The sequence below is a fragment of the Chionomys nivalis genome, chromosome 13 (assembly GCF_950005125.1).
Source record: "Chionomys nivalis chromosome 13, mChiNiv1.1, whole genome shotgun sequence".
Lineage (NCBI taxonomy): Eukaryota > Metazoa > Chordata > Mammalia > Rodentia > Cricetidae > Chionomys > Chionomys nivalis.
This window is the reverse complement of record NC_080098.1, coordinates 60,504,874-60,530,608: the sequence shown is the minus strand read 5'-3', so window position 1 is coordinate 60,530,608 and position 25,735 is coordinate 60,504,874. Positions and strand designations below refer to the sequence as shown.

General features: G+C 40.4%; 1 protein-coding gene across 2 annotated transcripts in view; it reads right to left on the bottom strand.

Moving 5' to 3' along the window:
* The window catches only part of Jarid2 (jumonji and AT-rich interaction domain containing 2), a 188,284-nt gene that overhangs the window by 63,179 nt on the left and 99,370 nt on the right, over positions 1-25,735 (bottom strand). Inside the window, exons 1-2 of one of the 2 annotated variants that reach the window (XM_057787148.1) lie at positions 25,010-25,119; positions 15,417-15,546 (exon numbers count right to left, since the gene is read on the bottom strand). In XM_057787148.1, the coding sequence (XP_057643131.1) occupies positions 15,417-15,546; positions 25,010-25,076 (197 nt within the window). In that variant the 5' untranslated portion in view covers positions 25,077-25,119. Of the gene's footprint in view, positions 1-15,416; positions 15,547-25,009; positions 25,120-25,735 lie in introns of those variants that run through there. The other variant, XM_057787147.1, reaches the window with a different exon arrangement.

The following is a 25,735-nucleotide window of genomic DNA, read 5'->3' as shown; positions in this document are numbered from 1 at the left end:
ACAGCCAGGGCTGTTACACAGAGAAACCCTGCCTTGGAAATAAATTTTAAAAAAATTTAAAAAGCAAAACAAAAAACATCTCACTGGTTAATATAGTGTATACTGTAATCTTGCCAGTAAAAATGTAATCCATGAATACCATGTACACAAGAAATGAACACCACTCTATAACCTTAGTCCCTGGGCTTGGCTCCTTCACATCAAAGCAGAGAAATGCTCCCCCGCTCATCGGCTAGTACAGGCATGCATACACACAGAGCAGTGGAGGTATGGCATGCAGCAGCTAACAACTAGCCAATAAATAATTTCAAGTGGAAGGCAGTGTTTTCTTGTGTCTGCAGATTGCTATGAATCTGATAAGGAATTCTGTATTTGTGAACCTAGGAAAGGAAGGGTCTTCTATGGGTGATACAAGTTGAAGGACCAAAGTTGTCCACAGAGATAATCACTGTCTTCTTACACATCAACTTGATGGACAGTGGATGGTGATTACCAACCCATAATTTACCAACTACTAACATTAGATCCAATGGGAATTTGCATATTCTCACCCCCCATCTTACACCTGACTCATTGGTTTCTCTGGTATCTTGACCCAGTATTTTATCAAGAGCTCCAGGTTACACCCCACACCTGCATTAGAGCCAGTGCTTTATGGTGTTACTACTGTCCCCCTACACACACAAATGAGATGTGTGGAATATTCCTTTACACTGTGTGAATATATGTTGCTTTTGATTGGTTAAACAGAGAAGCTGTGACTGGCCAATAACTGTACAGGATAAGAATAGGTGGGTAAACCAGACTAAGGATGCTGGGAAGAAGGGTGGAGTCTGAGAGTATAGAGAGTCAGAGAGTGCAAAAGGCCAGAAAGCTAATGCCACATGGCAACTGTAGATTAATATAAATGGGTTAGTGTGAGTTAACTAGTAACAATCCAGAGCTATTAACCATTAATTTATAATTAATATTAAGCCTTCTTGTGATGTGGGAGCAGCTGTTGAAATACTGAAAAACTCTGCCTGCAAGATAAGGACTCAAAAATATTAAGGGGCAGGGAGGGAAATGGGAGGCGGGGAGGAATACAGATTCTGTGAACTGCTGGGATTCCCTCAACCAATCACTCCTCACAAACAACTCCATGCAATGGGAGGCGCTGGAGAACCTCCTCTTCTAGGGAAAGGAAAGGCTCTGTCTTTGCAGTCATGCAGAAGCCATCCATGCTGGTAAAAACTTTGCAGTCAGACTGCTTTGTAGCCACCCATGCTCCATAAAATTAAAAAAAAAAACTATTATTTATAGTTTCTCTGTAAATAAAACCAATGAACTCACAAGTAAAATTTACTTTGACTTGTCATTAGGACTTAGAAGAAAAGAATAGGAGTTACACACACCCCTTAAGGGAAGGAATTTTAGCAGTGGTTCCACTGAAAGACAATCTTGGTGCTGGGGACGTGGCTCAGCTGTTAGAGCACTTACTGATCTTCCTCTAGATCCACAATACCAGCACCCATGTTTAAGCTCAAATCTGTCTTTTAACTCTATTTCCAGGGGATCTGATAGCTTGCTCTAGCCTCTGTGGGCACCAAGCATACACAGGGTATACAAGCATAGATGAAAACAAAACACCCATAGACATTAAATAATAATCATTGTTAATGTGTTTTGGGTTTTGTTTTGTTTTGGTGAGAAAGGGTTTCTATGTGTTAACAGCCCTGGCTGTCATGAAAATCATCTTGTAGACTAGCTGACCTTCAATCTGCCTGACACTGCCTCCAGAGTTGGGATTAAAGGCATGAGTCACTACAAACCAGCAAAACCAGTAAAATTCTTAAAAGATAATGCTATGGCCAGGGAACGGGGGCCCCTGCTGCTGGGGCTGCAGTGTCCGCTGTGCTCTCCTGGACCGGCTCTGCCTGCCCCCCATTTCCCTTGGCCCCTGGCTCATCAGGGCTACCAGGAGTCCCTCTGTAGGTGCTGAGAAGTCCCATCTGGAAGGAACCTTCATCTGGCGATGGATCGAGGTAGAGACAGAGACTCAATTTGGAGCAACGGTCTGAGCTCTTAAGGTCCAAATGAGGAGCAGAAGGAGGGAGAACATAAGCAAGGAAATCAGGACCACGAGGGATGCACCCACCCACTGTGACAGTGGAACTGATTTATTGTGAGCCCACCAAGGCCAGCTGGTCTGGGACTGAATAAGCATGGGTTGAAACTGGACTCTCTGAGCATGGCGGACAATGAAGGCTGATGAGAAGCCAAGGACAATGGCACTAGGTTTCAATCCTAATACATGAACTGGCTTTGTGGGTGCTTAGCCTGTTTAGACGCTCACCTTCCTGGACATAGATAGAAGACCTTCGTCTTCCCGCAGGGCAGAGAATTTGGACTGCTCTCCAGTATCGAGAGGGAGGGGGAATGGTGTGGGGGGAGGAGAAAAGGAGTGGGGATAGGGGGAGGGGACTGGGGGGAGGGGGCAATATTTGGGAGGAGGGGAGGGAAATGGGAAACGGGGAGCAGGTGGAAATTTTAATTAAAAAAGAATAAAAAAAAAGATAATGCTATGACTGCACAGTAATTTAAAATTTTATTTGTTCTTATATATACAGGTATATACAGGTAACTCAGGCAAGCTTTAGAGTCTTGATTCTTCTGTGTCAGCCTCTCAAATAATAAGACTGCAGCATGATACATTATCATGTCCAGGGAGCATGCAAAATATGCAATTTTAAAGTATGTGAGCAATTGGCTGGATGCAGTGGCACAATACCTATAATTCAAAGTCTTGGGAGATAGAATCATGAGTTCAAGGCAGACCTTGGCTACATAGTGAGTTTGAGGACAGTGAGGGAGAGAGCCTCTGCATAAGGAGAAAAAGTTGCAAGGTAGGCATGTTTACCTACACCTATATTCCTAAAACTTGGTAGGGGAATACAAACAAGAGGCCAGCCAGGGCTACAGTAAAATCCTATCTCAACAAAACAAGACTACCCACTCCCAACTCCACCCCCACCCAAAATTGAGGACCAGAGGTCAAATATATGATGTGCAAACAAAAACAAGGAATAAGAGGTGCAAGCTTTCCAACTATCTTAAAAACAAAAAAACAAAAAAAAACAAAAAAAAAAAACTTTATTTAACTTTATTTTATGCACATTGGTATAGTGATGTCAGATTCTCTGGAACTGGAGTTACAGACAGTTGCGAGCTGCCATTTGGGTGCTGGGAATTGAACCCAGGTCCTCTAGAAGAGCAGTCAGTGCTCTTAACCACTGAACCATCTGGCCAGCCCCCTTTCCAACTGTCTTAAAAATATTTGCTGGACACAGAGAAACCCTGTCTCGAAAAATCAAAAAAAAAAAAAATTTGCTGGAAAGGTCTTTGGCAGGATGGAGCAGCATTTGCATTTTCTTCTTTCCAGGGCCTTCAGTTTCAAAACTTACACTGGCCACACTGGGGGTGGGGTAGGGATTAACATTCAGATTTCCGCCAAAGAAAATGCTGTACATTCTGGTCTCCAAAACACCGGAAACATTGCTGTACATTCTAATTATGAGGGCTCACTTGACCAGTGTTTTCTAGTCCTGGATTTCTTCTGTGTGGAATAGGTCTTGTGACCAGGTCATTGTGTGTAGTTGTTTCATCAGGACAGATGCATTCCTTCATTCAGTGAGGAAGAAGGGACTTAGGCTCATGAAACATATAAGGGATTTCATAAACCCTTCACAGAATGGCTGTATGGTGATGCGGTATAATTATTATTCATTCTAAGATAAAGTTTTTCATGAAAATAGCTGATCTACAGCCCCCCTGCTCATTCAATGGTCCCCGAGTTGGACATGAAATAAACTGAAATGATCTTTGATCTGATATTGCCCTGTCTATCCGGGGCAAGCAGAAACGGATTCTCCAGGAAAAATTATCCTAACAGCTTCACTAAGCCCAATTAATTAGACCAGAATGAAAGACACATCAGCAATGGAGAGGCAAGAGAGAAATCACAGCAAAGGCTATTCAAAACCGTACAAACAGAAGGAACAAGATTTAAAAGGGCCAGTGTCAACCCACATCACATAAAGAAAAGGTACACCACTGCCCTGCCAAGAACTAATGCCTATCACAATGGATGCAAACTGTTGTGTAGGGGCTGAACAAATTAATAATTATGCTACAGAAAAAGAGTGGCTCTGAAAATATGTATTTAGACATTATGAAAAACTAGACACAAGTGATCATTTAGCACAAGTTTCACTAAACTAGATGGGAACAAATTCTCCTGGAGTTCCATCATCTATAGGAAAGTAGGCACTAATGAAAAGCCTTGCCTCCTCAAAGGCCATGTGAGTCTACTAAGATCAAGAGCATTCTGCAGGTACAAATGAACTGATGAAGCTATGCCATCTGACAGCAGACCTGAACAGTGCTTGCTTTGGGTAAGTTTTAAATTACTAACTATTGCCTGTTAAGACACTCGAAAGTGTAAAGCCTTCTATTTGTGGGAGCCCACAGAAGTGGATCCGTTCCACCTTGACTAAAGGTCAGAGAGTTCAGACCTATTCGTGCTCCTTCAAGGCTATATGACATTGGTAAAGTCTCTTGCTTTCCTCCTCCTCTTTGGATGGGGTATATAAAGTCTATCAGAAATAAACACAGGGTGAATCTCAGTATTCACTAGATGCCCTCCAGACTTCATCAGTTGTCTCTAGTCTATCTCCTTCTTATTCCTCAGGCTTCACTCCCAAGCATGGGCAAAATAAGCCCATCCTGTGGGAACCAGCTGATGATGTCACAAATGGCCCTGAGCATGGAGCTTATGAGTTATTTACACATACATTTGAAACTCTGCCATCATTAGTAATAACCTGAGTTTTCCTTTAAAATATGTGTATTCTACGTTTTAATTCAACATAGCAGTCATTATGGTAGTTATACTTTACAGAAACTTTCTTCAAAAAATAAACTAAGGTTGGGCAGTGATGGCAGATGCCTTTAATCCCAGCAAAGATAGGCAATCTCAGATTTGAAGGGCAAATCAGATCTACACAAGAAACAAATAAATTCAAAATACAATTAGCAGCTGGGTGTAATAGTGCATATGTTTAATTCCAGAACTGTGGAGGCAGAGGTAGCAGAAGTACCATTGCAGGTTTAAGGAAAAGAGAAGGCAGGAAAGCAGGCAGACCAATTGGCTGGGTACCTAGCCAAATACTAAAATGATTTCTAGATCACAAAAAGCAAAATTAAGAAAAATAATTAAGTGAAAGAATAAAGAAACAAGAAAACAGAAGTCCAATTAAAGTTAGGATGATAGGAGGAATCGATGGGTCCATCAGACAAGATGGTAAGTTCTCTTGACATCACAAAGTAAAGATGGCAGCAGGCAAGTAAAGTTTCATGCTTTACTTTGAAGACTGGATAAGAAAGCAAGTTCCTACGTCATATCCAGTCAGGTGTACTCTAAGAGTAAAATTAACAAGGTTTGAATGTGGAAAAATACAGTGTCAATGAAAAGCCAGAGATGGAGGTGAACAGAAGAAAGACCAGCACCTTACTATACAAAAAGAGAACACACACAGAGAGACAGAGACCTCTTATTTGATAGACTGACAAAAGAGCTGAACAATTAAGTAGAATCGTGTGCTTCAGAAATACAATGACTACTTTACAAACATTTTCTCTTCTTGTACTTTATTTTGTTAACCTTAGAATAAGTTTATTCTCAAAATACCAATGTTCGTGACACACCAGATCCTCTTCAATGCCCAGTAGAAGCAAAGATAGACAATGACTGTCCATCTGTGCAGGAGCTGAGAGCCACACTCTGAAAGTCTCAGCAACAAAGGAACGCGTCAAGGCCACACCCCTCCTGTCAAGTACTGGTGGTATTGATTTAAACCAATTCTGTGAAATGAGCTTTAAACTGTCAAGACAAATGTATTAGGGAAATCTATGAGGACTATTCCGCAAAGCAAAGCCAAGGAGCCTAAAGCAAAGGAGAAAACAGTCTAGTCAAGCATTTATGATAAAGGTTGGGGGTGCACACCATTCTTTACTTCCATCTCCTCTTTGAATTTCAAATTACAAGAATGAGCCAGACCCTACTGAAAACAAGTCATGCTGGTTGTTCCCTTCCTTTGTGGGGGAGGAGAAGGGAAAGAACATCAAGAACATTCCCCATCTTAGTCTGAACTTAGCTGCATTGCTATTAAGTGAGCTTAGCAGCCATGTAAGACACTGACACCACATGACATTCTGCAAGCACAAAACAGCATGCCTAATAACCCCAATGACACACCCATGTGATTCACAAGGGACACACGCGGCTGTCCCCTCCTTCACAATCCTGGTTAACTCCAAACCCTTACAAATCTACATCTAGTGACTTTCATCTGAGTGTGACTCTGTTCAATCTAAGTTTCAGCATGGAAGATGATAAAAAGTTCCAGTATGGGCAATCTATTCAAAGATGTCAAAGTAATGTTTAGATTTGTCCACTGGGGGTGTGTAAAGGAGAACAAAAACATGTGCCATCCGTTTCTATTTAAAAGAACCATAAAAGACAGGAAAAAACTGGTATCCAGCAGTCTCCATGGAAACCACAAAGCATGATAGACCCTAATTTGCATGTGAGGTGGAATTGATATTCCTGCACTCTGATCTCTGAAGTAACAAAAAGGAAATGGCCTCAGCAGTAATGCTTCGGAAGTTCTGATTATTTTCCTTAAATAAACCAAAGGAACCGAAATCTGTGTTTACTTGGACTTTAGGAAAATAGAGTTACATGTGCATTCCCACAAGTGACTAAAAAAATTGTCCTTGGCAATAACTAATGACTCAAAACTAATGCTGCCAATATATTAACTCTGCATCCCCCACCATCCCATGTTTAAGATGTGCATAAATAAGGACATTGGGATAACCTGTGGCAGCATCTCAAGACAAAGCCCTATATTTAGCAGAAAGGAAAATGTCTAGTGTAAAGACAACCATAGTTTCACTCAAGAGAATCTAAAACTGCTGGCCTAGATTTTGTTGTTTGACCCAAGCCGACCTAGAATTCTAGATACTCCTCCCTTAGCCTCTTGAGGTTGGGAATACAGGGTTATACCATTATATGTGACCGTACACTTTTTCTTTTATACACATACACATTCTTAAAAATTAAAGCTGGGCATGATGGAGCACATCTGTAGTTCCAACTAATTTGGGAGAATTTTCAGTTCAAAATTAAATCTCTGGGCCTACAGCATGGTCAGCATATGAAAGGCACTGGCCCCATAAGGCTGAGTTCAATCTCTGATACAGGTATAAAAGCCACCCTCTGATTTATACCTAAATACTCTGCTGCTTACACACACAAGTACATACAAACACACAAAATAAAATAAGTTTAAAAAGTAATTCAGAGAAGGAAATATGACTCAGGGGTTCCCTGGATCCCATGTAAAGGTGCGGGGACAGAAGTAATTTCACAGAACTGTCCAATGTCCTTCATAGTCACAATGAAACATGTGCCCACTTACTGGTGATAATTTTTAAAAATGTATGTCAAATAAATAAATCACAAGAGATACAAGAACTCTGACTAGGATCTGCTTCCTCCTGCAGATGAAAAGGTATGTTTTATATTAATTCAAATACTACTGCACCGCCTCTGAGAGCATCTTTGCCTGGGTGGAAAGACTGACTGATAGCAGTGGTCCCTTGTCTGATATGGAAGCATGTCATTTTATAATGACAAAAGCTAGCTAGGCTGCTGTGGTTCAAGACAGTGCGGCTGAGCCTGACCAACTTGTTGCAGCCCCCTGACTTTGTCAGGCTGTAACTTCATGTTCCTGGTGAAGGCAACCATGAAGGTGGAGAGCACTCTGCTCGAACTAAAGCTAATTTGTTTTTCTTTTTTTTTTCTTTTTTTTTTTTTTTTTTTGGTTTTTCGAGACAGGGTTTCTCTGTGGTTTTGGAGCCTGTCCTGGAACTAGCTCTGTAGACCAGGCTGGTCTCGAATAAAGCTAATTTCTAAACCAGGAAATTGTATAAATTCTGAGGCTCCCTACAAGAGAGATTGTTTGACTACAACCCAGTGTCATCATCTCCCACAAAAACCTATCAGGAGTAAGCACAGCTGCCCTCAGCTTCTTCCACCCCTTTGTGGAAGCCAGTCAAGGAATTCTGTCAGACCTTCTTAAAGGATGAGCCTAAGTCCTGGTCAATGATGGGTTACTGGTGGTCAGGACTATTTAAATGATTGTGTATCCTTGGCCCTCACCCACTTTAGAGGACCGCTTAAGTCAGCAGTTCTCCAACCCATTGGGGGTTGCATAACAGATTTACACTACTACTTACATTTACATTATCATTTGTGAGCAACATTACAATTATGAAGTAGCAACAAACAATGGACTAGAGAGATGGCTCAGCAGTTAAGAGCACTAGCTGCCCTTCCAGAGGATGAGGGTTCAATTCCCAGCACCCACATTGCAACTCACAACTGTCTATAACTCTAATTCCAGATCTGACACCTTTATACAGACGTGCAGGTAGGCAAAAGACCAATGCGCATAAAATAAAAGTAAATAAATCATGAAGTAGCAACGAAATAATTTTATGGATAGGGATCGCCAGAACATGAGGAACTATACTAAAGGGTCCTAGTATTAGGAAGGTTGAGATCAATGGGCTAGACTGATAGCAGTGGAGGTAGAAATTGGGGACAAAGGAGTAACAGAAAACTTCCCAAAGGTGGAGAACCCTGAGAGAACAAGTCAAATTCGACCCAAGATCAGAGAACCTGCAAAGATATGACAGCCATTCCCAACCATGGCCCCTAGAAACATACATGACTAAGGTGCATGCACAGGTCCTACAGTTCAGATTTGCCACCCAGGAACAGAGGCAGGCATCCAGTCAAAGTAAAGCACAAAGGCAGTTCCATTATTGTCGTCTTTAACTAGGTAAACAACAGTTTGTTTTGGCTGGAAGCATAAGGTATAGAGGACTTAACATTCCATGGTGGGTGGGTGGGTGTGCTGTAAATTAAACTCCAAGTAACTGGCTGCCTTTAGCATAATAACTAATCTCATAATACTTAACCAACAAACTGCATTCAACAAACATTCATTGCTGTGAAGAGACACTATGATGAGGCAATTCTTTTTTGGGGGGGAGGGGCAGTTTGAACCAATGTTTCTTTGTTAACAGTCTTAGTTTTGCTGGAACTCCCCTTGTAGACCAGGCTGAACTTGAATTCACAGAGACCCATGGGCCTAAAGGCATGCACTGCCATCATTTGGCTAATGGGGGCAAGCAATTCTTATAAAAATAATTAATAAGCTTTGTCTGTCCATTATCATCATGGTGAGGAGTATGGCAGCAGGCATGGCATACATGGTACTTCAGATACATCTTGATCCACAGCATGGACTTCTGAAACCTCAAAGCCAGCACCCAAAGACATACTTCCTCCAACATGGCTATACATCCTAATCCTAACCCTATCAAAGACTTCCACTCTTCCCGTGACTAAGCACTGAAATATATGAGCCTTTCCCTCTATAGAAGCCTGAGCTACACCTTAAGACTTGATAAAGTCTGCCTAGCATTGGCTTGTGAGAAAGAGACATATGGGCTCTACATCTGCTTCAAAGAATTGGAGCAATACAAAAGATTCCCATAACCCAACCAACATCACCACCAAACAAAAACAGAATTTAATTGGTTAGGCAATCATCTGCGAGGTAGATTAAAAACTGGGGGGGGGGGGGGGAATGATGTTTTCATTTCAGCTATGAGGGGTTTGCTTGAACAGTTTAAGGCTGCACAAAGTATGAACTAGGCTCTACTGCAAGAGAGGGAATTGGAGGCGTGATGACAACACAGGACTGAGGTATGAACAAAGAGCCTCAGGGAAATTTTAGCCAAGAAATCTAAGCAAGCAACATGGTAAATCCTCCAGTTAACAGAGCTTACACATTTCACTGCAGAAACAAACCAAGAGCTCACCTGCCCTGTACTATGCACCTGAGACTCAGTAGGGTCCCTTGCTTTCACCTTGGGAACACGTTCCCTAGGAAAAGATTTAAGACTGAGGTTAAGGTACACATACTGCAACAATACATACTCATTTCCCAAAGCAGGAATAGGAGGCACTATGAGGCAGCCTACAAAGTTATCCTTGCCCTCTATCCACAAATATGTTCATGCCACTGTTGAAAAATGAAGACAAATATTTTCTCGTGGAGAAACAACCGAAGTCACATTATCACAGACTGCCTTGAAGAACCAGCAAGACCAGCAGGGAGAAAGGGTCTCTGGCTACAAGACCTCAGAGGAGCCTGCTCTTGAACATAAAGATAAAAACTCTAATAGCAGAGGATTCCACCAGGGCTTTCAGAAATTCATGTACTTTGCATATAAGCTAAAGTATTTTTTTCTTCTTTGGTCGACTGTTTGTTTATGAGGGACAAAAAAAATGCCATTCATTTCATAAAAGGAATACGACAATTGGAAGAGAGGAAGTTATACATAGATGCACAAGATTTAAGGGGACCACCACAGATAGGCAGAATACCAGAGTGTAAAACCAGTGTGGGTGGGCTGGAGAGATGGCTCAGAGGTTAAGAGCATTGCCTGCTCTTCCAAAGGTCCTGAGTTCAATTCCCGGCAACCACATGGTGGCTCACAACCATCTGTAATGAAGTCTGGTGCCCTCTTCTGACCTGCAGTCATATACACAGACAGAATATTGTTTTTTTTTATTTTTTTTTAAATTATTTTATTATTATTATTATTATTATTATTATTATTTATTTATTTATTTATTTATTTATTATGTGTACAATATTCTGTCTGTATGTATGCCTGCAGGCCAGAAGAGGGCACCAGACCTCATTACAGATGGTTGTGAGCCACCATGTGGTTGCCGGGAATTGAACTCAGGACCTTTGGAAGAGCAGGCAATGCTCTTAACCACTGAGCCATCTCTCCAGCCCCAGACAGAATATTGTATACATAATAAATATTTAAAAAAAAAAAAAACCAGTGTGGGTGAGGTTCACTTATGACTCAGTTCTCAAGACAATGTCTATCCCTTCTGATATTTGTGGGGTGGGGGATGTGCACCACCATGGCAGAGGAAGCATCTTCAAGAATAGAGTCTATACAGCACTTGGGAGGCAGAGGCAGGCGGATCTCTGTGAGTTCGAGACCAGCATGGTCTATAAGAGCTAGTGCCAGGACAGGCTCCAAAACCACAGAGAAACCCTGTCTCAAAAAACCAAAAAAAAAGAAAAAAAAAAGAATAGAGTCTATATTTGAGACGATTTGAAAAGTTACACGGTACAGTTTGAATGCTAGGTCTGCATCTTTTAATAAAAATATTACAAATGTTTTCAGAGAATTAAGTGGTATTATTAATAAGCACCATATCATCTTGTCAATAAAAAGCTTCTTTTAGATAGGGTTTTATACCTTCAAAGACATAAAAATAAGTGTTTCTAATACTCATACTTTATTGTGGAGTAATTTACTACTTAAAAGCCAAATATGTGAATGTTGAAATATTATTTCTTATTAAATGAAAACCTGATCACTGGGTTATGATAAAGAGCCAACAATGAACTTTTTTACCTGCTTGTTGGGTGATTCCCTCTCATGGAAGGAATGCCTGTTTTTAGCTAAGAAAGTATAGTAGAGATGCTGCTACTTACAACATATGCACAACTTCTGTACAATAACTAAAAAGATGATCCACACAGCAGCCTTCAGATATGGCAAGTTAATTCACTTCCCATCTTCATTTGAAAGACTGTTCAAATAAGCAGAATATACCAGCAGGGAAGCTCTATGAAAAGTGACTTCCATGATTATTCCAGGATAGAAGAAATATTTGGGGCTTTTAATCTCTAACCCAACTTCCATAAGGGAAAATTCTAAGGAATTTGAAATGAGAAAAATAAAGACCTATAGATTCTGCTACTTTCTATCTTCTAAATATGTCAGGGAACAACCATAACACAAGTACGTTGAGCACATACAGCTTAACATGATTTCCAGAAGAGAGCATTTTGTGAGCACAAGCACATTTTAACAGAAAAGAAAATTTTTAAAAAGCATGTTAAAAATATCATCACAAAAAGAGATCTCCTTGGATAGAAAGTCAGCCCAGATAAGGTCAGAATAAGATGTCTTCAGTGCATATAGACTCTAGTATGAGGATATCAAGAGTATGACCTCACCTTCCTTTACTTTCTCCTTCTTCCAGTTAACAGACAAAAGGGAAATTTAAGCAACTAAGACCTTGTGCACAGCAGGAGTAACTAAATGGTAAAACAACAGCTATCAACTATCAATTCAGATCATCCTGGCAATGGGGTTAACTTCAGCTATATAAATCATGACCCTAGGGGGCTGGAGAGATGGCTCAGAGGTTAAGAGCACTGACTGCTCTTCCAGAGGTCCTGAGTTCAATTCCCAGCACCCACATGGTGGCTCACAGCCATCTATAATGACCTGGTGCCCTCTTCTGGCATGCAAGCATGCATGGAAGGAATGTTGTATAAAAAATAAATAAATAAATCTAAAAAAAATAAATAAATCATGACCCTATACTTTAGAATTGAGTTTTTTGTCCCACAAGTTCTAAATATCAAATATAATCCAAATGGACTCTATACACGTGCTTCCTACTATCATTTAAGAACAGCAGAGAGAACCGACATTGTCTGCAATACACCCAATACATGTGTGTAAGATGCAGTGGAGAATCAACCACACTTAGATTCTTACTCTGATCTTTTTTATCCCTTCATTTTCAGAGATACATGCCCCATTTTTGTTTTGGAAAACTAAGTAAAATACATAGAAGGAAATATAGACACATTAAGATTAATCCTTAGTACAACTTAGAAATCTGCAGAATTCCAATGCTAAGTCATCTGTTCTGCTTTAAAAAACAATGTTCAAGGGGGCTGGAGAGATGGCTCAGTGGTTAAGAGCACCACCTGCTCTTCCAAAGGTCCTGAGTTCAATTCCCAGCAACCACATGGTGGCTCACAACCATCTGTAATGAGATCTGGTGCCCTCTTCGGGCCTGCAGGCAAAGCACTGAGGATACTGTATATGTAATAAATAAATAAATCTTAAAAAAAAAAAAAACAATGTTCAAATTCAAGCCACTAAAGAGGGAACAGGACCAAAGCAAAGGATTTCTTCAATTGTAGACCATTAAAAATATACTACTTATATCAACCCTCATGAATTATCCTGTGACATTGCCAAGGTATGCACGCCATAACGAAACAGCTCTAAGGAATGTGGACAGCTCACACCAACGTCAAAAACTACTCCTGGGGCTATGCAGACAGCTGGACGGGTAAGAGAATGTGCCAGTCTTCAGGAGGACATAAAGTTCATTCCCAGCATCAACATCAGCTCGAGGGATCCAACAACTCTGGCTTCTTCAGGGACCTCTACTCATGTGCACGTACAAGCACAGCAACACACATGCATACATAAATTTAAAAATTTTAAAATATAGTGATGAAAGCTCAGCATCACCTATCCAACCATAAGCCACATGCATAACTGTTACTAGTAAAGTTGACCTGTTAGCTCAAAAAGATACAAGGAATTCTACTTTCTCCCCTTGTATTTTGTTTAGCTACACTGAAATCTTTTGCTTTAATTTTAAAAATCTATTTGATTTTATGCGTATGAATATTTATCCTGAATGTATGAAAGTTACCACATGCATAAATCAGATCCCCTAGAACTGGAGTTATAGGTGGTAGTGAGCTGTTAATCAAACCCATGTCCTCTGCAAGAGAAACAATCACTTGTTACAACTGACCCATCTCTCTAGCAACCTACAATAAATTCTTAATTTAGCAAGAAAGATACTTGACATAACAGAAAAGATGATTTGCAGTGGTTGAATTCTAACACTAAAAAGTTATTTCCTTGGTTGACTGTCCTAAAAATTCATAATAAATGACTATGAATCATAAATATTAAAAATATAAATGTTAAAATTTTATAAAAATTAAATAAAAATTATGCTAAATTACAAATTCATGTTAAATGATTATAAATTTATATTAAATGACCACTTTTTCACTCAGCTGCCCGACCACACAATGTATAAAAAAGAAGGTAGCAACACTGTCATTCATCCAGAGAATGGATCTCCTGACACTGGGGTGGGGAAAAATGGTCAGTCACACTAACAGTAGTGCATGTTGGCTTATATAACCAGAGAGTAAAAATGGAGCCTGAAAGCTGAGGTCAGAGGCATGGGCACCACCTATGCTAGAAGGCAGAGTCCCACATTACAATGCATTTACTGAAGAGACTGTTTTCCTCCCCAGTCTTCAAATCTAGAGATGGTTCCCTTTACAAGTGGAGAAAGAGGCGCCTTAAAGAATACAGTAACAGGTTCATCACTAAGACCCTCATTGAGCCTATGCACAGACTCCTCGCACTCATGCTCACTACAGTAACCAACCAAACAGTAACTTAAGACAGTGGTGAGAAGTGAGAGGTGATGACAGTAGGGGTCAACAGACCATGTGCTGCTAGCCACCAAGGAGCAGGAAGGCAAACTAAGAATCTGAGCTATTCATCTCAACTTTCAGACCTAAGAACTATTAAGTGTAATATAAATGCATGGCTAACCTCCTTTCCCTTAATTTTTCAGTGTACTTGATTAGAGACAGACATCTAAATTGATTTCAAAGGGTAATTATCATGTAAGAAGAAGTAACAAGGATGTTCAAACCAAGGCGATTTTTCCTTTTAATGTTTTATTAATAAAGATAATAGTATAGAATATCAAATGCAAAATAAAAAGTAAGTTTTAAAGGGTAAACAATAAGACATGAAACAGGGCAAATAACAGTAAAGAGATTTTTAAAGACCCAGTAATATCAAGGCCACTAAACTTGAAACAGCTATATTCCTTACTGAACTTAGCTTAAGTTATATAGGAAAATTGTTTAGAAATAACAGTGTTGTGTGAAGAACTAGGATTCTACAGTTTGGTTAAAAGCAGACATATTGAAATTATACATGGTAATTTCTAGTTACTTTTCAATAATACATTAAGTCTATAATATTGGGGGGAGGTTAAAAAAAAACCCTTCACATATGGCGAAAACATTTGTAACATATTTCAGGACATTTTCTATAAGAAGAAACATGACTACTTAAGTGTCACAAAATGGTTGGCGCCGCTTATCCAGGCCATAAAACCTTCGACTTTAACTATTAATATTACTACTCCTACTATTAGTAAAGTCTGTGAAAACCAGGAGACTGTGGGCAGACTCACACTTGTTCACACGCGGCAGACATCAGCAAGCAGATTTTGTGGTCCCTGTGTCAGGATGGTTTTACTAGTGCTTTCAGCCTTGGGTACTAACCTTTTCCTCGACGGCCCTTCTTCAAAATCTGAAGAACTAACATCGTTGCTAGTAGAGGACACTTGGGATGCGTCGTCCTTCTCGTTCTCTGACTGCTCGGATGCCTTAGACTGGTCATTACCAAGGAGCCCTACGGGTGAGAAAAGGAACAAACACTTAAGTACTTCTATCAGAAGCAGAATTTTTCCACATTCAACCCTGTGGCAAGACATGACAGAGACACAAGAAAACTTTACAAGCACATACAACCCTTTGGAATGAGTAAAGAAAACTTAAGCCTCATTCAATAAGAAAGTAAAAGGACTAACAGGAAACAATTAACAGAAGGGAATTCAAAATGTATGTAACACACGCGTGCGCATCCGCACACACTTGCGCTGGGATAGGGAGTAGGAGGAGACACAGGAGAGAGGATTCGTACAGAGACACAGCCTCAATATGCAGCCTAGTTTGGCCTGAATACATGATCTGCCTACCTCAACCTCATAAAATGCTAGGATTAAAAACCTGACTAAAGCACATTTTAAACCTTATGTACCTGGAGGGTAAAAAAGTTGAATGAAAACCAGGTGGTGGTGGCACACACCTTTAATCCCAGCACTCGGGAGGCGGAGGCAGGCGGGAGGCAGAGGCAGGTGGATCTGTGAGTTCAAGGTCAGCCTGGGCTACAAGCGCTAGTTCCAGGATAGGCTGCAAAGCTACAGAGAAACCCTGTCTCGAAAAACCAAAAAAAAAGTTGAACAAAATGACAATTATCATGAAATCCAACTAGCTATTTTTCAAACTCATAATTCATCATCATTTGTGTCCCAGCAATGCTTAAGGATGCATGGCCAGCCCGTTTATGGTGGTTCTCCAGTTGTTCCTATCCTGGGCAGTCCTAGATGCTTGTATTATTGTCATACCCAGGGTTTCACAGTCTTCCTTTATGCTGTCTATCCAGCGTTTCTTGGATCTTCCTCTTCGCCTTATCCCATGTGCTCCTCCAAGCAGTGCTATCTTCAGGTATCTGCCATCTTTCATTCTGATAACATGGCAGACATATCAAGCACTCTTGTTGTATCCTGTAGTTGGGGATGCTTCTTAATGTCATCGTTGCACAGCCTATTCTAGGCATTGTGACGCCTAGAGTCCTCCTGAGACATGTCATCTCAAGCATAGTCAGCTGCTGTTCTGAGGAGCGTTTTCACTGTCCAGGTTTCAGAGTTGTAAAGAAGGCAGCTCAAGGCAAGTGTCTCATATACTTGTAATTTTGCTGTTATTATTGTTATGTGTTTGTAGAGGAAGCTGTGGACCGCTTCCCGCCGCCCGATCCCAGCCACTGGCTAGCTTTACCAAAAATAATTACATGGAAACTGTATTCTTTTAAACACTGCTTGGCCCATTAGTTTTAGCCTCTTATTGGCTAACTCTCACATCTATATTAACCCAATTCTATTAATGTGTGTAGCACCACGAGGTGGTGGCTTACCGGGAAGGATCTTAACCTGCATCCATCTTGGAGAGGAGAGCTATGGCGTCTGCCTCATTTCCTTCTTCCTCCCAGCATTCAGTTTTGTTTACTCCGCCTGCCTAATTTTCTGTCCTATCAAAGGGCCAAGGCAGTTTATTTATTAACCAATGAAAGTAACACATAGACAGATGACCCTCCTCCATCATGTGCTTGCTGACCAAACCTCTCCTTGTGCCAAGACTGCAGCCCTCACTATCCCTATCCACCTCTTGACAACCGAAACAGTTCTCTCCTTGAGCTGAGGTTTCCTCCCAGTTAGACAAAGTTGTTTGCTTGAGGCTCTGGTTCTTTATTACAATGTTAAAATCCTTGTGTGCCCTTCCCATGTGTTGAATCTCAGTTTTCTAGATGGTTGCTTTAATACCAAGGTTTTCACTTACTTCCACCAATCTATTTACCATGACCCGCAGCTCATTTGGACTTTCAGCAAGTAGTACTGTATACAAGGAGTGCTGTATACAAGTAGTACTGCAGACAAGTAGTGCTGTATACAAGTAGTACTGCAGATACGTAGTGCTGTATACAAGGAGTGTTGTATACAAGTAGTGCTATATACAGGGGAGTACTGTATACAGGGAGTGCTGTATACAAGGAGTGCTGTTACAAGGAGTGCTGTATACAAGGAGTGCTGTATACAAGTAGTGTTGTATACAAGGAGTGCTGTATACAAGGAGTGCTGTATACAAGGAGTGCTGTATACAAGGAGTGCTGTATACAAGGAGTGCTGTATACAAGGAGTGCTGTATACAAGTAATGTTGTATAGAAGTAGTACTGTATCGTCAACTAATCACAAGTTATTGATTCATACACCACATCCATCTCCTCATCCTCCAGGGCTGTTGCTATCATTCCAGGCATATATTAAAGAATACTAGTTAAAGGATGCATTCCCGCAGCACTCCTACGACTGTCATAAACCGATCACTTAGTCTCTACAGACGACTGACGCAAAGGTATCTGTATAGGCATTTCTAGTATTCTTACGATTTTCTCTGGGTACCTGTAGAATCTCACTGTTTCCCAAACTCCTTTCTTCCAGATGCTATTGAATGCCTTCCTGAAGTCGAGGTAACAGACATTTAAGTCTTTTCCAAATACTTCATATTTTTCTGCCAGTTGCCTCAAAGTGAAGATCTGATCAATTGTGCTCTTGTTAGCCCTGAATCAGCACTGGGCCTCTGCTAGGATTTCCACTGTTCTGCCCTAGATCCTTTGCAAGACAATGGAGGAGAAGATCTTGCTGCTATGGCACAACAAACTGATGTAATTTGAGCAGTCCAGCTTATCCTTCTTATTGTGTATAGGAATTATGACTGAGTACTTCCATTCCATGGGAATCACTGCATGTTCCCCTATCTCTCTAAAGAGTCTGCGGAGCACCTCAGCCTGAGCCTATTGTAGCCGCTTCTAGCTCCTCCACCGTGATGTCATCCACTCCAGGGGCCTTCTTCTGTTTGGCTCTCTTGATAGTTTCCTCTATCTCACTGCTGCCAATATTTAATATTCCCTCATTGTCTCTGGTGCTCGAATGGCAGCCCAAGTATTTCTCATTGTAGTCTATGATGGCAGCATTAGGGACATTGTATAGGGTGTCAAAGCATTGTCTCCATCTTTGCTTTACTTCCTCTGGCTCTGTTAATAAATGGCCTTGCCCCCATCTTTAGTCACGGGAATCTGAGGAGCCTATCTGGCAGCTTTGTAGTGTTTTGATGTGTAAGTTAGTTAGATGTGTTTTATTATGGAGAATAGCCTCTTCAACCTCTTTGTATCTGTTTATTCTTTAGTGTCCTTCTTTCTTCCACTGGATTGACATCTCTGCAGTAAAGCCTTTCTACTGGTGTTGCCCTTTTTGCATAAGCAAGCATCTCTTTGAAGTCTACTGTATAGCTCTTTTGATTTTCTCCCATTGGCTTTCAGTATTTGTAAAGGGTTGTTTAATAATTTCCCTCACTTTTTTTTTCAAATAACTAATAACTTGTAAAACCTTACCAAATATCATAAAATCACTTTTGGAATTTCCATTAATACCAATACCAGTTACATGCGGAAACATCATTACCTCAAAACGACATCATAGAGCAAACTAGAAATAGTAAGGACAACAATCTAGATCTGCAGTACTGAATCATGGATGTACTCCTGTGGGCACAAATAGGGAAAGGTCTCCTCAAGGATACTAGAATGTATTAGGTGGTATTGAGCATATCTCAATTTCACTTATTTGTTTCAATGTCTTTGAAAACAAATATAGAAAAACAAATTGGATCAAAACAATAACCTTTTGATTAGTGTACATCAGCACACTAATACAGAAATGGGTAGAACACTCAATCACTGGGGCTACACAAACTATACTACACAAAGCCATTAGAAATGTGACTGGGAAAAGGGAGGGAGGAGAAGATATGACTGCGGTCAGAATCCAGTTCAATTCCTTGCCAAAAGGAATTCAGGAATAAAACTGGGAAACTCCTCGCCCCGCCAATTGTACTACATACAAGATTATTTTTTGTTTAAAGTGAAATTCATCAGGAAAAAGTAAAAAGATTAAAAGTTTTCAAAATATCTACTATATTGACAGTGTACTTTAGGATGCAGACAAGACAAACAACACAAATGGTCCTATATTCTGCACAACAAGTGAAGAACACATCCAGTAATAAGCAGTAAAAAGAGAATGGGGTAAAGCTAGGAAAGTCAGTACAGTCAGACAACCAGAAGAGTAAAAAATAAAATTGCCAACACAAAAAGATGGGATAGGAGACTACTACTTGAAACTCTAGATAATGGAAAGAAAGGAAATGTTGCCAGGTGAAGCTGGTAAAAACTGGTCTTCTGCTGAGTATTACACTTCAGACTAATGTGAAAAAGTTAAAGACTGGCAGCTTTACTACTGTCTTCCAGGAACTCAGCAGATGCAGGTATAATGCACTCTTCAATTTGAACTTGAACCAGGTTCACATGTGCCCTGTTCTACACAACTTGTATTTTAAGGTGATGCAAAGCTAGTTGAAGTCCATGTCTAATGCCGGTTATGGGAGACCTCCTGTTACTGAGGCACTAATAAGATAGGATAAATCTAAATAAGAACCCAGATCTGATATTTCAAAAAGGCCTCCACCTTTTCTCAATACTTTTATCTAACAAGTTCTACAAACTTGTAAGAAGAAGGTGCAAGGAGATATACAGATGATAGATAGATAGATAGATAGATAGATAGATAGATAGATAGATAGATAGATAGATAGATAGATAGATAATCCTATATGGTGTACTATATATTTAAATGTGTGTCTGTTTGTGTGTAAATTCACCCAGAGTAAGAAAGGGTAGAGGGAAGAAAGTATACACCTAAAAGGCTTAAAAGGACCACTCCCCAAAATAAGCACTAAGCACAAATACTGGGGACTGCATGGAGAAATTGTATGAGATGGTCCTTGGAATTTTTGCAGATGTTATACACTCAGTGTGAGGCAAGGAGGAATGAAGCTACTCTGCTTGTAGGAAAAGACTGAGTCATTAATGGGGCTAGAAGTGGGGGCTCCATTGCCCACAGGCACCCCAAGCTTTTCCCACAATGGGTATGACAAGAACTAGAGAGCTAGTGTTTGAATTAGACCCTTTACGAAGGAGCAGAGCTGACTCTATTCTGTACATGATGATCATGTTTTGAATTTGAGTACTCCCATCCTATATAAAAATTACTCAGAAAATGACACTTATTTTTAGTTATCGTGCTGGGATAAATCAGCCCCCAATCCCCGACAAACACACACACACACACTTCACTTCTATCTTCTTTTTCACATCTCCAACTATCACAATTAATTCCTAATGTTTTAGATCAAATCATAGAGCCTACCTCATCTAGGAGAGCTGGGTCAGCAAAATAGATTATGATGTCACAGGGCAGAATTGCCATCATGGGGGCTATTAGCCATAGAGGGGCTAATGTGTGCTGCCTTTCCTTTTGAGTGCTTAACACAGCCCTGGCATCAATGTTATAAATTATTATTTTTAGTCAAGAAGAAATAATGCAACAGAATCCCCTCCCATACATATCCCATTTTTTTTAATTTTTCCACTCCCCCTCCCCCGCTTCCCTGCTAACACAAACGTTGTAGACAGGAGGTTAAACAGAGAGGAAAAACTGAAGGGCCCAAAGATCCAGCCTCTGTGCATTTGTTCTCCGCCATTAATATTCAGTAGGTTGAACTTAAATTAAACCAGTCTATTGTCTTTCACAAAAGCAATAAATATGAGTTGAAAATTCAAAATCACAGGCATAATGGCAGCTTGAGGCCTGTGCCTGCCATCCCAGCTAGACACCATCAGCTGACAGAAGCAATGTGATACAGCCTGCACATTACTTGTCCACCATCACAAAACACAGCCCCTCCAAGAAATTAAATGCAACAGCAAACTGCTACCAGGGACTCTGCAAGCTCGGTAGCTATTCATCTCATCTCCCAAATTAGCAACTAATGAAAAACCTTCCAGCACCACACAAGGGTCTGGAAGAGCGGCAGAAAGGAGTAAAATGAATTCATGTTGGACACTGGAGATACCGTGTGCACAGTGACCCTTTCTCCCTGTTGCCCTCCCATGAAAATATGTAGGCAGATTGAAACACAACTTAGGTAAAACCTCCTTCAACTGAAGAATTTTTAAGCAATCAATGATAACTCAAGATTACAAAACACAAATGTATAAGCACAATATAATTCTTTAAAAAAAAACTAGAAAATTTTTATGTTTTAGACACAAAGAAGGCATGGCAGAAAAAACAACTAAAGGAAAACTCTATTCCACAAAGGCAATGCCAAAAGGATTAAAAAGAAATGAAAACAGGAAGGGCTTTGAAGCTATGCCAGTGTTTCTCAAACATCTGGAGCACAAACTTATTAACATATTAGGGAGAGCCGATGTTTTTAGCTTTGTTGTAGGAAGTATGCACAAAAGGTGATTCTGTGTTACAGAGCCAACGCCGTCTGCCACCCTGTCACTGTGACACAAGGTATCACATTACATATTAAACAGTCAAGCACCCAAAGAGCTTTCATTTTCCACAGCAATTTATCATTCTGGATGTGCCTGCGCATATGTGTTCACTTTCAGTTGGGAGGAAGATCATAATAGCAGCCTCCTTGGTTAATGCAGAGACCCTCTCTAAGGTAATCAGAATGCATGGTGTGCCGCCATTACTAGTGAAGAATAGAGCTGTGGTTCTCTCAGACTTTAAATGAAACATTGGATTGTCTGCTTTTCAAACAGTAAAGGCATTCTGATACCGGTCAGCTTCACATGTGAATGTGGATATTAACCCTCAACTGTACACATGCAGGTCAGCAGTGAACATCCAACACAATGAGGAGGGTAGGGGTGAGCAGGGCAGAGCCTGAGAAGCCCAGCCCTAGCTTGTCCATTGACGTGTTTACAACAGATCCATACTGATGTGGCTGATAACAAATGACAGTCATAAGGCAGGATGTAAGTGACACTTATGGTCAACGAGGCGCAAATGAAAATGCTTCATACCTCGGATTATAGGAAATAATTATCCTCTCTCATGAGAACAACCCCTCAGCCAACTGAGATTCCCCTTTGTCTACTCTCAAATAAGCATTGGAGATTTGCTATTTTAGTCAAGAAAATGTAATCAAAATCCCAGCCCCTATGGAACCTCAAAATAAATTCAAACTACAGAATGGTAACACTGGGTTGTGTTCATTTCTGTTACATATCAAAAATTTATACCAATGATTTACAAGAGGCCTTTACCCACCACCACCCTTAGTTTCCACATACAATGTCTTCAGAAATCTAAACCCCTTTTGTAAGACAAATCCGGTGTAAGACAACACAGTGACAGGGAAAATTTGGGCTACTAGGTAGAGAACTCTTTCTAATAATAAAGGCAGCCAGGGCCCCAGGGCCTTTCCTTACTTTGAGAAATATAAGAAAAGGCCCAGCAACCATCTCAATACACTGTAGCAGGTTCACAAAATAGGCCCTAGTCTGGATGACTTAATCCTTGGCTGAAAGAGAACCACATCACCCAAAGACAAAAGAGATCCCCTTTTCAAACATCCTAACATTCACAAGAGGGAAAGAAGGCTTCAACAACAAGTATCCAACAAAACCAAGCTGATAAACTTTATATACAGGGTTTTTTTTTATTTCTATTCTTCAGAAAAAAATTCTGAATCAGCCCAAAGACTATCAGAGCACTTATTTTGGCATAAATTTTCATTTCTTAGGATCAAAGCTCAAGCATACAATATATTATTTTTCAGTTTCACTAATACATCCTAATCATGACTTTCATAGCAATTGCGACAAGTTGACTTCAAGTCTTCCCTCAAACACCTCTATTGTGCTACAATGTCAAGCCCTACTTTTATCTACCTAATCACCATTCCGCCATCTCAGGCTCTAACTTCTAGATTCATCCACCATCCCAACATCTGTTTACATTTCACACTGACAAAAAGGAAGGTCAAACACATGCCTACCAGGTAACTTATTTACAGCAACCATCACAAGTACAGATCCTTGGATCTCCAGCTACTGAAAATGGTTTTACAGACTTAAGGCTCAGCATTGACCATCTCAGGTCAAAAGCTGCCTTCCTTATAAGAGGCAACACTTGGGCTTATTAGGCGGCTATGGGAAACGAGCTGCAGGACAATGGGACAAGCAAGCAAAAGAGCTTTATTAACTTTTGCTTTAAAATACATCAATGAGACCAGTGTTTACAAAGTTTTCTAATGAGATAAACAGACATGGCAAAACTTGATATTCCATACAGATAGTAAAAGATTTTCTGTAAGAAAGTGCAATGTTTGCTTCATCACTGAATTTGTCCCTGAAATGAAGAATGAAAATGAAGCTAGTTCTCCAAAGCAAGTGAAAATCTGGGTTACAGGCCGTCAGTGAATGCCATAAACTTTACAAGTTCGTGCACTTATTTTTGCTTATACCTTGCCAAAGCTGCACATGACCCTTATGAATATGCTAACAGCTATCTATACCCTTAACCTTGGCTACAGTTAGACACGTAAAGGTTCCAAGTTATATTTTGTTTGTAGCATGAGAGAAAGAGATTTCCTCTAAGCTCATTATCTCAGTTGCACATAAACAAACAATTGCCAACCCACTTTTTAGATGATTATATTCAGAGTCCAAACAGAACCATACCCGCTGGTAGCCCTACTGCTTCCCAGAACAGTCTTTCCAATACTGAAATAAAAAACTGTACAAGACAAGACTACAGGAATGTGGCCACAATCTGCCCTACAAATGATGGGATCCAATATTCATCTGACTTTATATACACTAATGCAAATATGAAATGCTACAAAATACAAGGAAATAAAGGAAAAATATAGTACCAAATACAAGAAAAAATAAAGAACTCTAAGTCTAAAGCACTCTGGTACAGCCAGCACCACTGAAGGATGTGGCCCTCTATCTACATGCCTCCGTTTCCTCCATAGTTTAAGGGAAGACTACATAAAAAGAACAGAAAAGGGAAGTGAAATCAAGCATGCTATTTATAAAAGAAACTAGGAATAAAATGAGTTCACTCTAATCAAGCATCTATTTTTAAATATATGGCAAATGATCATATATATTGGTAAATTAATATCAATAAAGATATCTACTTTAGCGGAATGGCTGGTCAGTCCCCAGAGAAATGTCTAAATTCCTGGTTAAAATTGCAGATTTGGTCAAAATGGTCAACAGAGCTTAATGCATTAAAAATGGCATTAATTCTCTCTTGTAAATTTCCACGGTATCTTAGTAGGAGCCACCAATGCCCTTAGGGAAGAAGATATAAAATCTAAGAATATTAAGCAAATCCAAACACATTTTACATACTGCGTGTGTGTGTGTGTGTGCGCGTGCGTGCGTGTGTGTGTGTGTGTGTGTGTGTGTATCCCTTGCCACCCATAATGGATAGAATCAGGACCCCCAACAGGAAAACCCACAAAGGCCTATTTCTCCAACAAAAGCCAAATCAGACTGAAACGAATCACAAGCTATTTGTTTTTTCTTTTATTTATAGGAACAGACCTTCTATCCCAGGTTCCTCAAGATAAGCCACCAAAAACTGCACCTGACAGACCCGTGGAGCAGCCATCCTCAGAGCCGGATCATTGCAGAGACAGAGGAAGAAGGACAGAGGAAGGAAGGGAGGGAGGAAGGAAGAGCGCAGTGAGGCAGGCTCCCAAGCACTTGTCAACAATCCTCCCCTGTACGTAATAAGCAAGCGGCGGTGCAGATTCCGAACGGCAATAGGACAGCCGAACAGCAGCGAGGCCAAGGGGGAGGGGAGACAGTCGGGAGAGAAGATTATTTATGTGCCTGGAAGAGAATTGAACACTGAAGAGGAGGGGGCATTTGGCTGCCTTTTCCCCTCCGTGGTTTTTACCATCCTGATAGATTAAAATGAAAAAAAGCAAAAGAAAATAGCTTTCCATCCTGCCATTTCCCCGCGACCTGCAATGCAGACAATTCAAAATTACAAAAATTCTGGCACTTAGAAGGGACAGTCACAATTTAATTGTACAGACTTTTGTGTCCAGGGGATGGCCTGTTGTACGGTGCACTAAACCCCCTCCTCCCTCCTGCACACACCCATCTCCAACAACAGTGGAACAAGGGCAGTGTATCAATGGTATCCCTTTTTAATATCATAATCTGTGTCATTCAGCACTTGCCTTTTATTTATTTTTATTTGTGTTTTTGGCTGGGAAACCTGGGCAGCTCTCCAGACAGACTGCAGAAATCTCTCTTCAC